Source organism: Perca fluviatilis, chromosome 1, assembly GCF_010015445.1.
Source record: "Perca fluviatilis chromosome 1, GENO_Pfluv_1.0, whole genome shotgun sequence".
In the NCBI taxonomy this organism is placed as follows: Eukaryota; Metazoa; Chordata; class Actinopteri; order Perciformes; family Percidae; genus Perca; species Perca fluviatilis.
In genome coordinates, this window is record NC_053112.1 from 22,653,116 (window position 1) to 22,665,242 (window position 12,127).

At 40.1% G+C, this 12,127-nt stretch overlaps 1 protein-coding gene across 2 annotated transcripts; it reads right to left on the minus strand.

Moving 5' to 3' along the window:
• Nucleotides 1-1,065: 1,065 nt before the first annotated feature.
• LOC120558762 (bMERB domain-containing protein 1-like) lies at nt 1,066-12,098 on the minus strand. 2 transcript variants are annotated; one of them, XM_039799979.1, is made up of 6 exons: nt 11,820-12,098; nt 6,718-6,838; nt 4,615-4,688; nt 3,772-3,886; nt 2,231-2,301; nt 1,066-1,689 (listed from the first exon to the last, which is right to left on the minus strand). In XM_039799979.1, the coding sequence occupies exons 1-6, from the start codon at nt 11,896-11,898 to the stop codon at nt 1,577-1,579; spliced, it is 573 nt and encodes a 190-aa protein (XP_039655913.1). In that variant the 5' UTR covers nt 11,899-12,098; the 3' UTR covers nt 1,066-1,576. The 2 variants fall into 2 exon arrangements, with proteins under 2 accessions (XP_039655913.1, XP_039655923.1); XM_039799989.1 differs by lacking the exon at nt 11,820-12,098 and adding an exon at nt 8,223-8,427.
• Nucleotides 12,099-12,127: the final 29 nt, after the last annotated feature.

The following is a 12,127-nucleotide window of genomic DNA, read 5'->3' on the forward strand; positions in this document are numbered from 1 at the left end:
ACATGAAAATCACCAAAATAACCACAGCAATATTATTCTGTCTCCTGTTTATGTTTCATTAGGCAACCATGATATGACACCTGAGGTCTCATTTCTCCGATCCATCCAACCTTCCTCATTGTCTCATTGTAAAGATATTGGGTATACAAGGTTGCTATGGCGACTATTCTTCTTGGCAACACCAGCCTTACATTCACCTTCTCTAGGTAAATATTTAGGACAGAATAACTGATAAAATATGGGGTGGCAAAACATAAATAATTTTTAGTGGAAGTGGGCTAAAGGATTTTTTGCCCCTAGCCAGTAGATTAATATGAAACATAATGTACCCACTCAAAACACTGTCAAGTGTGCCTTGATGCGTATGAGGACTGTCTTTATCACTGGAGTGGTTATATTTATATAAGGTGTAGTGGTCTGCAGTGTCAGCTGCGTGTTGATCCATATCGTTTGTGGAAACATGCATAATGGATGATACTAAAGTGAGCGCACTGGACTAAGAATGACTAATTTAAGTGTGAGCAGTCTATCTATATATATATACCTCAGTTTGCATACAGTACAATATGGACACCTATGTATTAATACTGGAAGTATCCTCACATAACACTGCCGCTGTCAACATGTTAGTGCTGTACTGTATGTGTTAAACACTCATGAGAAATATGTAATAAAATAATGAAGCCAGGTGACTTGTCTTGTAAAAGCAACAAAAAAAAACCACTATAGTGAGGATTAGCAAAAAAGCTTAAAAAGGTGTACTGTGGGATGCTCTTCTATATTTCTTTGCAACATATAAAAAAGTAGACATTAGTCAATATAAATTCAGCGTAATGAGACATCCGTTCTTTCTTCACAAACCTCTGCTTTTCAAAGGTCGTACCCATTTGGATCTGGAGTCAAATCACAGGCAACTTCATCCTAACAGAGCTCCTGATTAATGTCAATTTCATTCTTGTCATCTCCTTACTGGTGATTATTAAGTGCCAGCAGTGTGTCTAGACTGGCCTGCTGACCACAAATTTTTTTGCTCACCTGTTTTTAAAACGTGTAAAGTGATGTCATGGTAGTTGAATCCAATTAGTGTGTTCACAATACATGCCTGACTTGTGCTATGCTGTTTCTGTCCTTCAAACCCTGTCCTCTCGGCCTGAAAAAGAGAAATAAAAACTATGTGTCTGGTTGTTCCTTTTGGAAGCTGATGATCACAAGAAGTTTGCTGAGCAGTTATGATTAACAAGAGTAAAAATGAAAACGGGAGTGGGTTGAGAGACGTGGAGAGCAGAGACAGCATGAAAACAAAACAAGATATAAAATCCAATGAAAGAGACAAACAGATCCAACCCAAGACAAACTTGGGTCTTGGCATGGGAAACACACCACATGATCTTTGCAACATACTTTGCACTCCCTCTGGGGAATTCTCAACTTGCATCTGTACTACTCCATCCATGCTTCAAAGTCTTTCTCGGACTGAAAAGCTGAAACTGGAAATATTGACTCTTGTGGATTGGCCAATTTTGATTTGTGGCCCCTGTGTCAACCCTGCAGTGGGGCCCTCCATTTCGACTCCAGTCTACATGATGGAGCATGTGAAGCCACAACACTCCTTTAGCAGAGTGAGGCCTGTCTTGGCGAAGGGAGAAGATGCCTGCTGAGCCCTGGATGGAGCCCGTCTGGTTGGTACACCTGAAGCCCAGAGAAATCATACTGTGAGGAAAAGATGACATATTGTTGTGGTGTATTGTATAATGTGCATAACTTCATACTACTTAAATATCAGCTGTTTAATGATTTGACCATGAGGAGCACAAACAGACATCTTTATTCAGATAGATCTAAAGCATTGTAAGTGGATGTGCCAAGCTTCATCCTTCAAAGCCCTCAGGTGGAAAACACCTTGAACAAGCAAAACATTTGGAACAAGGAAAATATTTGCCAATGCTCATATCCGGCTGAGTTTTTAAAAATGTGCTATTATTTGTTGAAACTTTGATGGAGCACAGAGTTGCAGCTCTCTTTTTTTTAAAGATTATTTTTTGGGGGCTTTTCCCTTTATTTTGAAAGTGGATAGATATGAAAGGGGGAGAGAGATGGGGGATGACACGCAGCAAAGGGCAGCAGGTCGGACTCAAACCCTGCACTGCTGCAGGACTCCAACATGGGGCAAACGCTCTTACTGGGTGAGCTAGAGGCCGCCCTATTTGTAGCTCTCTTTATGGCTAAATACCTTTCTTCTTCATATTTCTTGGGAATTTGGACTGCAGAAAATCTGCCATTTCTTTATCCTCTTCTTTCTCCCTGTAGAAATTGAAAATGATTGCTATAAAATACACAGAAACACATCAATACATAAAGCACTTGATGAAAATAAAATAAAAATTGAGATTAAGATCTCTTATCAAAACAACACAACACAAATTTGGATTGGAACCAATAAAACATTATTTATTAAAATCAATCAATAATAACAGATGTCTGTTTTTTGCAAGTAAACCCTTCGTATCTAACAGAAATTTATTGAGATCTGATATGTTCTGCTAACTGCACCAAATTTATCCTGCTTTGAAAATAAAAAACAGAACATAAAAAAACTGCAGACAGAATTTTCTTGTGAAGGACAGTGTAAAAAAACAAGTTAAAAAAGAAAGAAATAACAATTAAGTGATCTATGTATTTATCAGCATGAATAACATGGCCTTGGGGCGGCGTCACATCCTCTCCTCTGCGATCGATGACCTCACTGTTGTTCTCCTGCTTCCTCCCTCTCACCTTCCCAGCAGTCCCTCAGCATTTTCACAGCATGCTGTCGGCTGCCAACACATTATTGCTAAACACAAACTAATGATGCTTGATACTGTCAGAAAATTGGACTGAAGAAAGGATTAAACCTTCAAACATAGTGGTTGTCTACAAGCGGTGTAACACTGCTGCTGCGGAATGGACCCACTGTAAGCTTCTTTACGTGTGCAGGACAAAACATAATAAAACACAGTGAGAGAGCAGTTGCCCACATTAAATGCTACTTTTTATATATTGTTGACATGTCTGCATGAAGAAAATTGAATGTTCAAGACAACCTGCCTTCCTTTGAAGGTTTCCTCTAATATTTTCAAAAATGCCCTGTAGGGTTTTGTATAATGTGTGTGGTGAAGGAGTGTCAGAATAGATCAGGAAGGTTTGGACATTATTTAGACGGCTTCTCTTCCTCTCCTGCACCAGCAGCAGACTTAAGAGGCTTGGTGCACCTAAAAAAAGATGAAATATAAGCAAACTTCTTAAACTAATGGCAGCTCCTCTTGCGGTACTCACTGACACACTTGCTACATGTTTAATTGAAATGGCTCTCTGCTGTGCACTCTGCGGTACACTCTCTCATAGTGCTGTGCCGTAGAAAATGTTCCAGTGTTGTAATGGAGCGCAATGGAGGCAGCTTTCTAATAGGGTGCATACGGATGCTACTGAACTGAGATACAACTTTAGCAGCACAGGTGACTACGAGCAATGTTCCAATCTGAGCACTGAGTCATCATAAGAATGGTAATCAAAGTTATCAAAGACCAGTGCTCCTGTGCATGAAAAATACATGCCAAAACTTTTAAGTTTTCTACTTGGGCAACAAATGCCCTAAAGCCTTTTCTACATAAGTACTATATGTGCTCTGCATCTTTATCTGATGGCTTTGTGTTCAGTAGGATATTTCATTCACAGCCTATGATGACAGAAGACCAAAGGACTCCCAAGCTGTAACAGAAAAAGGCAGAGGCACACCTGAGTCGTTCAAACTCCACATCGTCCACCAGGAAATCTCTGGTCTCGACCAGCTTGTGGATCTGCTGCAGTAGTTCTTCTTCCTTCTGCCGGTCCTCGTTTGACTTGTCATTATCTGCACCACAAGACATCTGAGTATCTATAGTGTTTGTCACAGATTACTTACTTTACTACAAATATAATGGGGCATTAAACAAATAAATACATGAATGAAGAATTTAATAAGGAATCAATTTATTTAATGGAACAGTTAGACATTTTGGGAAATATGCTTCTTAGTTTTCTTCCTGCAACTGATCCCTCTCTTTGGACAGACAGATATGCAAAAGATGTTGTGTGCACAGGAGGCGATAAGCTTAGCTTAGCATGAAGACTGGAAGCAGGGGGAAAACACCTAGCCTATCTCTGTCCAAAGTTCAAAAATAGGTATACAGTACCATCACCACTAAAACAAATTAACATGCTGTGTCTTCTATGTTTATTCTGTACATGTCTGACCTGTCTGATTTTACATTTATATTTGTGTAAAAATGAAGTAAAACAAGATTTAACATGTTAACTAGTGAACTTTAGAGGTGCTGGTAGGCAGATCTATCTATATATATTTTTAAACTTTTAAAATATCCAGGCTAGTTGTTTCCACGTTTCCAGTCTTTATGCTAAGCTAAGTGTAACTGCTGGCTAGCTCTAGCTTCATATATAGCGTAAAGTCATAAGAGTGGCATCAATCCTCTTAACTAATTCTTGGTAAGAATAAACTTATTTCCCAAACTTTCTTTCCCTTAACTTTATTTGCCTGTTTTATCCTCCATCAACAACTATCAGTATCCAGAGGACTCCTACCTGGTATGGACACTAATTTCTGCAGCTCTTTCTTGAGACGAGTGATCTCCTTGCACAGCTGAATGTCATCCATCCTGCACAGGCATGATGGAACAAAAGAAACACACAATAACGTATGTAAGTACTGCAAATGCTGCATATTAGCTCAGTTTCTACTTTAAAGGGTAGAGAGGAGTGGAGACGTGACTGTATTGAATGGGGAAATGAAATTCAAACAGAGAAAGCTTCATATTGATCTTATATTTCACACAGGAGAGGGCACAATCTTTTCTGAGGCGAAATCCCTGTGGCGTCTCTGAGCCAGATAGCTTTCACTCAGCCTCCTTCTGTATCACGCTCTTTCTCTTTCAATGGCCCTCCAACTCAGTGGATCATTACGAACACTGAGGTAGGGTGAAAGACCTTCTGTGCCTTCCTCGCCTGACGGAGTTAGAGGCCCTCACGTGACCCAGCATCACAGCAGCAGTCTTTTTTGAAACACACACACACACACACACACACACACACACACACACACACACACACACACACACACACACACACACACACACACACACACACACACATACATACATACACACACAAGCACTTGCAGGGTCAGACACACACTCATTACACACATTCATCAACGTCAGCAGAGTGAGAGCCTTGCCACCGTGCCTCATCTTCCTGTCATGTAAGATACTCTCTACGGACATGCAGGTGGAGAAATGGCCAAGAGGTCTGGAATACAAATGATATGCTTTACGTAACTTACCAGAAGAAAACACACCATGTGGTTAGTTAGTTAGTTAGTTTGTGGACTGCTGGGGAAACATCGTGACTTCCCATCTCTGTGCTCTTCACCTCCCCCTCCTCCTCCAGTCCCCCATTCTCCTGTTTTATCCGCCTGACTCTTGCTTGCTACCCCACACACAGCCCTCCACCCATTTCCCCCGCTGTCTGAGCAGCGTTACTGCCTATCATTCAGATGGTGTAGATGAATAAATATCAATGCACTAGCCTGCTGAAGCAAAGGTAATGCCATTTAAATTATAATGGGGGCCAACTCTGTTGTGATGGAGAGAAATGAGGAGAGAGAATAGACGACAATGCTGCTACGAGACATGTTTCTGATACCAAGGTGTGCTCCTAAATAAATAGAAACATAGCTTAAATGATTTGAACTGCTTTTGGGTGCAATACGCCAGTAAGGCACTAGCTACTAGTACTTGATGTGTAGCTTGACAAGGTATCAGTGCACTTTTGTGACTGAATCATTCATTTATTCAGGTGTCTCACAGTAGCTACATATGTTATCCCACATGCCTGTTACAGATGTCAAAGTGTTGGTCTAACACTTTGGTCCAGAGTAAAAGATTTTCTACATTTTTGCATGACACTTTGCACAGACATTCATGATCCCCAGATGATGAATCTTAATTACTTTGATGTTCCAATTACCTTTAATCCAGCTCCACAAATATATCAAAATGTCCACTTGTGCGACGTACTAATGTTAGCATGTAACCATGTTAACATCAGCATGTTAAAATGCTAAAGGTAACATTAAGCTCAAAGCACAGCTGAACTGGAATACAGCTTAAACTGATGTGTCAAGTCTGATAATGTCGAGCTGAGCCTAAGGTCTCAGTGGGGATAGTCAATAAAACTTCAGGAATTGAATTTAATTTAATTTAATTAAACAAACTCATCGCCAGGCAACAACATTGATACTGAACAATTCTGCAAAGCCACGGATTATTTTCAGTGACAACGATTTGTAACATCAAGTGCCAAAGTTTTTTTATAATTCTTTCTTTCAATGCATAGTAACTAAGGTTAGGGAAATATTGTCTTAAATAAATGATGGTTAAGGTATGGTAAGGCAGTTGGTTAAAGTTAGGGAAGGATCATGGTTAACATATAAAATCAAATCAGGTCTATGAAGGGGTGCTGTGAAATCAGACCAGCATTAAGCATTATGCTTTCACTGTTCTACTGTAAATTTGGAATCGGGGTTGCTATTATTGAAGCTGTTTTGTCTCCAGTAATCACACTGGCTGCAGATGGCAGCCATGACACCAAAAAAAAGCAGGGTGTTGGTGCTGTGGAGCCACTTACATGTATCTAAGCTCTGACTCCCTCCTGACCAGGACGTCCCTGATCCTCTCAATCTTAAAAAGCTCCCCCTCAATGTCGTCCACGGTGATGGTGGAGTCCGCCATGGACACCACATCGTCCTCTGAGGGGATGAGAGAGAGAGAGAGAGAGAGAGAGAGAGAGAGAGAGAGAGAGGGTAAGAGACGAGGACAGCTTTTAGTCTTGCTGAACGTTGCAAAAGAGTATGTGTTAGACAATGTGCGACACAAAAACACTGAAGTGTATATAGATTTGAGTTTACAGTGCACTTCTTCAACTGAAAAATACTATACAGAGAAAGGCGGACAGGTACACAATTAGGAGCTTTTTATGATCCAATTTCCAACATCCAAAGTGACACTGTGGAACAATAACTGCATATGAATATGCATTGTTAATTGTATAAACAGCTGCAGCAGAGGCACTTTGAAATCACAGCTTGATCAGGAGCAGAGCGTCACAGCCACATTACCATGTGTCAGTGGTTGGCAAGACTCATGCCTCTCCCTCTCTCTGTCTCTTTCACAAACACATGCATGCATGCATGCACACACACACACACACACACACACACACACACACACACACACACACACACACACACACACACACACACACACACACACACACACACACACACACACACACACACACACACACACACACACTGTATAATTGCGTAAACCCAGGGTGGTCAGCCAGTAAATAAGCCTCCCTCCAGTATGGCTGGCTGTCAGACACACACTGCAGTCCTGTCTACCCTGCCTTTGTCTACAACTGTAGAGAGATCAGTCATTCTGTGTCAATATTTCGGCAAAACGTAATCCCCTATTAATTGGCGACAACTTTGATAATTTATGCATTTGTTTCATTCATTTATCAAGCAAAATCGTTTTTTGGTTCCAGCTCTTCCAGTGTGAACAATTACAAAATGAAGGAAAAGAGCCATACTGTATGTGAATCTAAACCACACAGAGAGAGAGAGAGAGAGAGAGAGAGAGAGAGAGAGAGAGAGAGAGAGAGAGAGAAAAAAGTCTATATTGTGTCACACCAGGGGAACAGTACAGGTGAACAGTAAAATCAAATCAGTTTTTAAATCTGTCTCATTATGCATGTCACTCCACACACCACTACCTGTATTTGTTCTTTAACTGTATTCTTTCAAATAAAACAGACATTTTAAAATGAAAATTAAATCCTCAATCTAAAATAAAACAAATAATATGAAATTGTACAGTGTTTTCTGAACATATCTAAGCCACTAATTACAACAATGTGTGGGTTTGATCCAAACAGCTCTGTAATACATTTCAAAGAATCTCTGTGTGTGGTATGAAAGGACATCAAAGCATTTCATAGTGGCTACCAAAGACACTGTGCGCAGAATAGAATCAAAGACAGCAGGCCAGCGAACATTTAACTGCAACCATCTCCTACAAAAGCAATTGTTTATGCAAATTAAAATTCATATACTAGATTTAATTTACCCTGAGATCCAAGTATGGTTGACATTCTTGAAGGTAGATGTAGTGACAGTCACAACTTTAAAATTGAAGAAAATCACCACTGCCTGCTCTCGAATTGTTCCATTTAGCACTGTATGTTCCTGGATAACTGTCACTTCCCTGCAGAGAGCTGCACAACATGGGGGCCGAGACGGACATAATAAGGGAAATACCAATACCACCACTAATAGACAGTCCCTGACTCCCCCTGGCGCCCTTACATTCTCTTTATATACACACACCATTACTTAGTAGAGCTCTAGTATGTAATATCTCTATTCTAGTCACATTTAGCCCTGGGGAAGGTAGCACTGACTGGGTTCAAAGTACTGTGAAGACACGTCCTCTGCACTAGCATGAAATAAGGCAGAATAGAAGGGGATCATAATAATTCAAACTGGAATTGTATGACTTCAGGGTAGTAGTAAAAGCTCTGTGGGAAGCACTATCTATGCTTGCTTATAATTGCTGGTTCACATGGATTCATATCCCTGCTGGCAATAAAGTGTTGTTTGTGGGCCTGCAACTGCAGCCTGCTTTGTGTGACAGGCAAAAAGGGTTGTTGAAGCACAGACACATCTTCACACAAACACTCTATACTCTGTTACTATGACAAATCTGGCTGACGTCAATGTAGCGTCAACACAACCTTGACAGCTCAGAGGAGAAAGAGTGAAGTGTTGCAGCGAGTATTGGTCTGTTAATGGGATGGAAACTATAAAAAAGACGTCAATTAAACTATCTACGCCTTCCCATATGTGTCAAAAGTGTTAATTCAAGTTGATTAAAATGCACTCTATATACCAAATCCGCCTAATTTCTAAGTCGAAGCATTTCTCGCCAAAACATAAACAAATGAAATTGTATTCACTTTCTGTTAGAGAAACAAAATATAAACAATTAAGTTTGCTTTTTTGTGTCTTAAATAAGCATTTTGTGATTTGACACCAGGAGACAGAAGTGGAGGAAAGAGGAGGAGGGATGTGGAGAAGGTAGCAGACGAGAGAGGAACGTTTGCTTTTTTGTGTCATGAATAAGCATTTTGTGACTTCTTTCAAATTTTTTTAAGGACTAGTTTCACAATACTTTATTGCCAAGAGTTAATATTAGATATCATGTACCCCTGAGCCAAAGCCATTGGCCTTACCTTAGCATAAAGACCAGAAGCAGGGGGAAACAGCTAGCTACCAGCTCTGAGGCTCACGTTTGTGCCAATGCTAATGCTTCTTTACGTAAACTAGAATTGCCTCCATGCTCATATAGCTCTGTAGCTATTTTACAGACTTGATAGCGGTGTCAAGCCTCTCATTTTACTATGTGCAATAAAACAATAAGTGTATTTCCCAACATGTCAAACTAATCATTTTATCAACATTGTTGGTCGTAGGTTTCACACCATTCACACCTTATTTACAGTAAAAAATAAATAATCACAGCTCAGATAAAGCAACCACATGAAACGTTTTTTTTGTGTGTGTTTGTGTGTGTGTGTGAGTGTACCTGAGAGTGAGAAAGTGAGAGTGAAAGAAAGACAGAAAGAGCCACTCACACATCCTATGTAATCTTATCACACTGTGTTCACACTGCATACTCATTACATTATAGATGCTGAATGATAATTTATGAGCAGTATCACCTAATTCATAAAACAGATGGAATGATGTGCTTAAAAATACAAACATGATATGCTACGTGACATCATGCATTACTGTTCATTCACCACTTGTTTTCCTGCCAAAAAGACAGCTTCAAGCTTCAATGACTGTGACTGGGGAATTCCCATGTAGCTGACTGAAACACTGAACTCTGAGCTGAAAACACACAATGTTATAAGCGTTGTTTAGTATATTCTTACATCATTAGAGACAACATGTTCTGCTGCAGAGGATCTCTATGGGACAGATTATTCTGCCAGTGAGCAGTTATGACTCATCACTAGACCTCTCTGCAAATGTTCCCTCCTTCACACTTTCTTCGCTTTCTCACTCTCTCTCACAGTTCCCATATCCTGTTGCTTTTCCATACCTCCCGAACCCTGCGCCTCTCTTCATCCAAACCCCTGAAGATGTGAATTTCAGTTTACAGTCTTTGCTCCGACTCCATTCCTCTCTTTTACACTGCCACAATGTGCTTTATACCTAATGAGGTAGAACACCATACTGACAGACAGATCAGCCAGATTAGGCACCAAGAGACAGAAGTGGAGGAAAGAGGAGGAGGGATGTGGAGAAGGTAGTGGATGAGAAATGAGGGAAGCAGGAAGGACGAAGGGAGGAGTGAGATGAAATAAAAGGAATAGGGAAGAAGCAAAACAGATAGAGGGCTTAACAGATATTCTGCACAGCTTTGCAAACTTCCCACCTGATCAACTACTTCAGCAATACACTTCAGAAATGGCGTGCCAGTACGACCAACCTTGACAACATGATGATATTATAAGCATCATTCACACAATTATAAATCAAAGACCATCAACAACGTGGAGGAATACTGTAGAACTGAAATGATAAATGTTCTCTGTTAACAACTTGTCCAATGTGATGATTTGCTGCTTTCTCTGGTTTAAATCATTGCAAATTGGGTTTCTTTGGGTTTTGGACTATTGGTCGGACAAAAAAGGACATCTGAAGATATCTCCTTGGGCTTAAGGAAATTGTGATAGATATTTGTATCTATTTTTTAAGTGATTATCTGAAAATTACCCCTAATCAACAATGCAATCACATATTCGTTGCAGAGTTTTGAAGAACATTATTACTGTGAGGAGCACTATGCGATAAAGAGTTTCACTGACCTCTGACCTATTGAACGCTGAGATGCAGCCAATGTCTCCAATGTGGGTCAGTATTCATCATTTTTCATCATTTGATGGTGCAGGTCCCTGACCAATGGGCCTCAATTTTCTTTTACACAAATAATAAGAACACACACACACACACACACACACACACACACACACACACACACTAGAAGAACAAACACCTGTGGATTGACATTTGCAGAGCTGCTGCCTTTACTGCAACTAGAATAATACATTGATTGGTTCTATCAACTACAAAAATAACCCAGATATAAAAGTAAAAGACTAAAAAACAACTATTATGGCTATAACTACACACACACACACACACACACACACACACACACACACACACACACACACATATACATACATACATAAATATATATATATATATATATATATATATATATATATATATATATATATATAATATATATACACTGTATATATACACATATAAGATTGTGGTGGTGCCATAGATTATATTCTAAAAATAGTACAAGACTGAGGTCACTATAAATTCACAATACCAAAGAAACTATGTTATGGTAAGAACATTAGGTACAGCGACACACTAGGAGGATATAAAATGAATCTCATACAATATCACTCTAAATTCTCCTAGTGTCACTGCACCCAATGTTTATATTAATGTTCCTATTAGGTGCAGTGACACATTAAGGTAACTTAGAGTGCTACAGTATACAGAAAGGTCACTTTTTACCCAGTCAATAGATCGACATATAGACCATTGCATTGTTTGTTCGTTGGGTAACCTGGTTTGTTGGTGTCTTTGCTCCATTCAGTGAGCTCCAGTGAACCGTACTGACGAGAAGATCCCTTCTTCTTCTCCATCGATCCAGCAGCTGCTCTCCTCTGTTCTCTCTAGGCTTCCAGTTGCAGTGGCTGGGAAACAGCAAGTGGAAACTACAGGGGAGGGTCTCGCAGTCTCAGTTTGCACTGTATTACATTGAGTCATCGCCAGTCACACACAAACCTGTGGAGGCGGAGAGAGCAAGATGCTCCAGCGGTCCCCACCAGATGTGGCTGGTGCCGGTGTGCGTGCAGGGCACAGGAGTCTCCC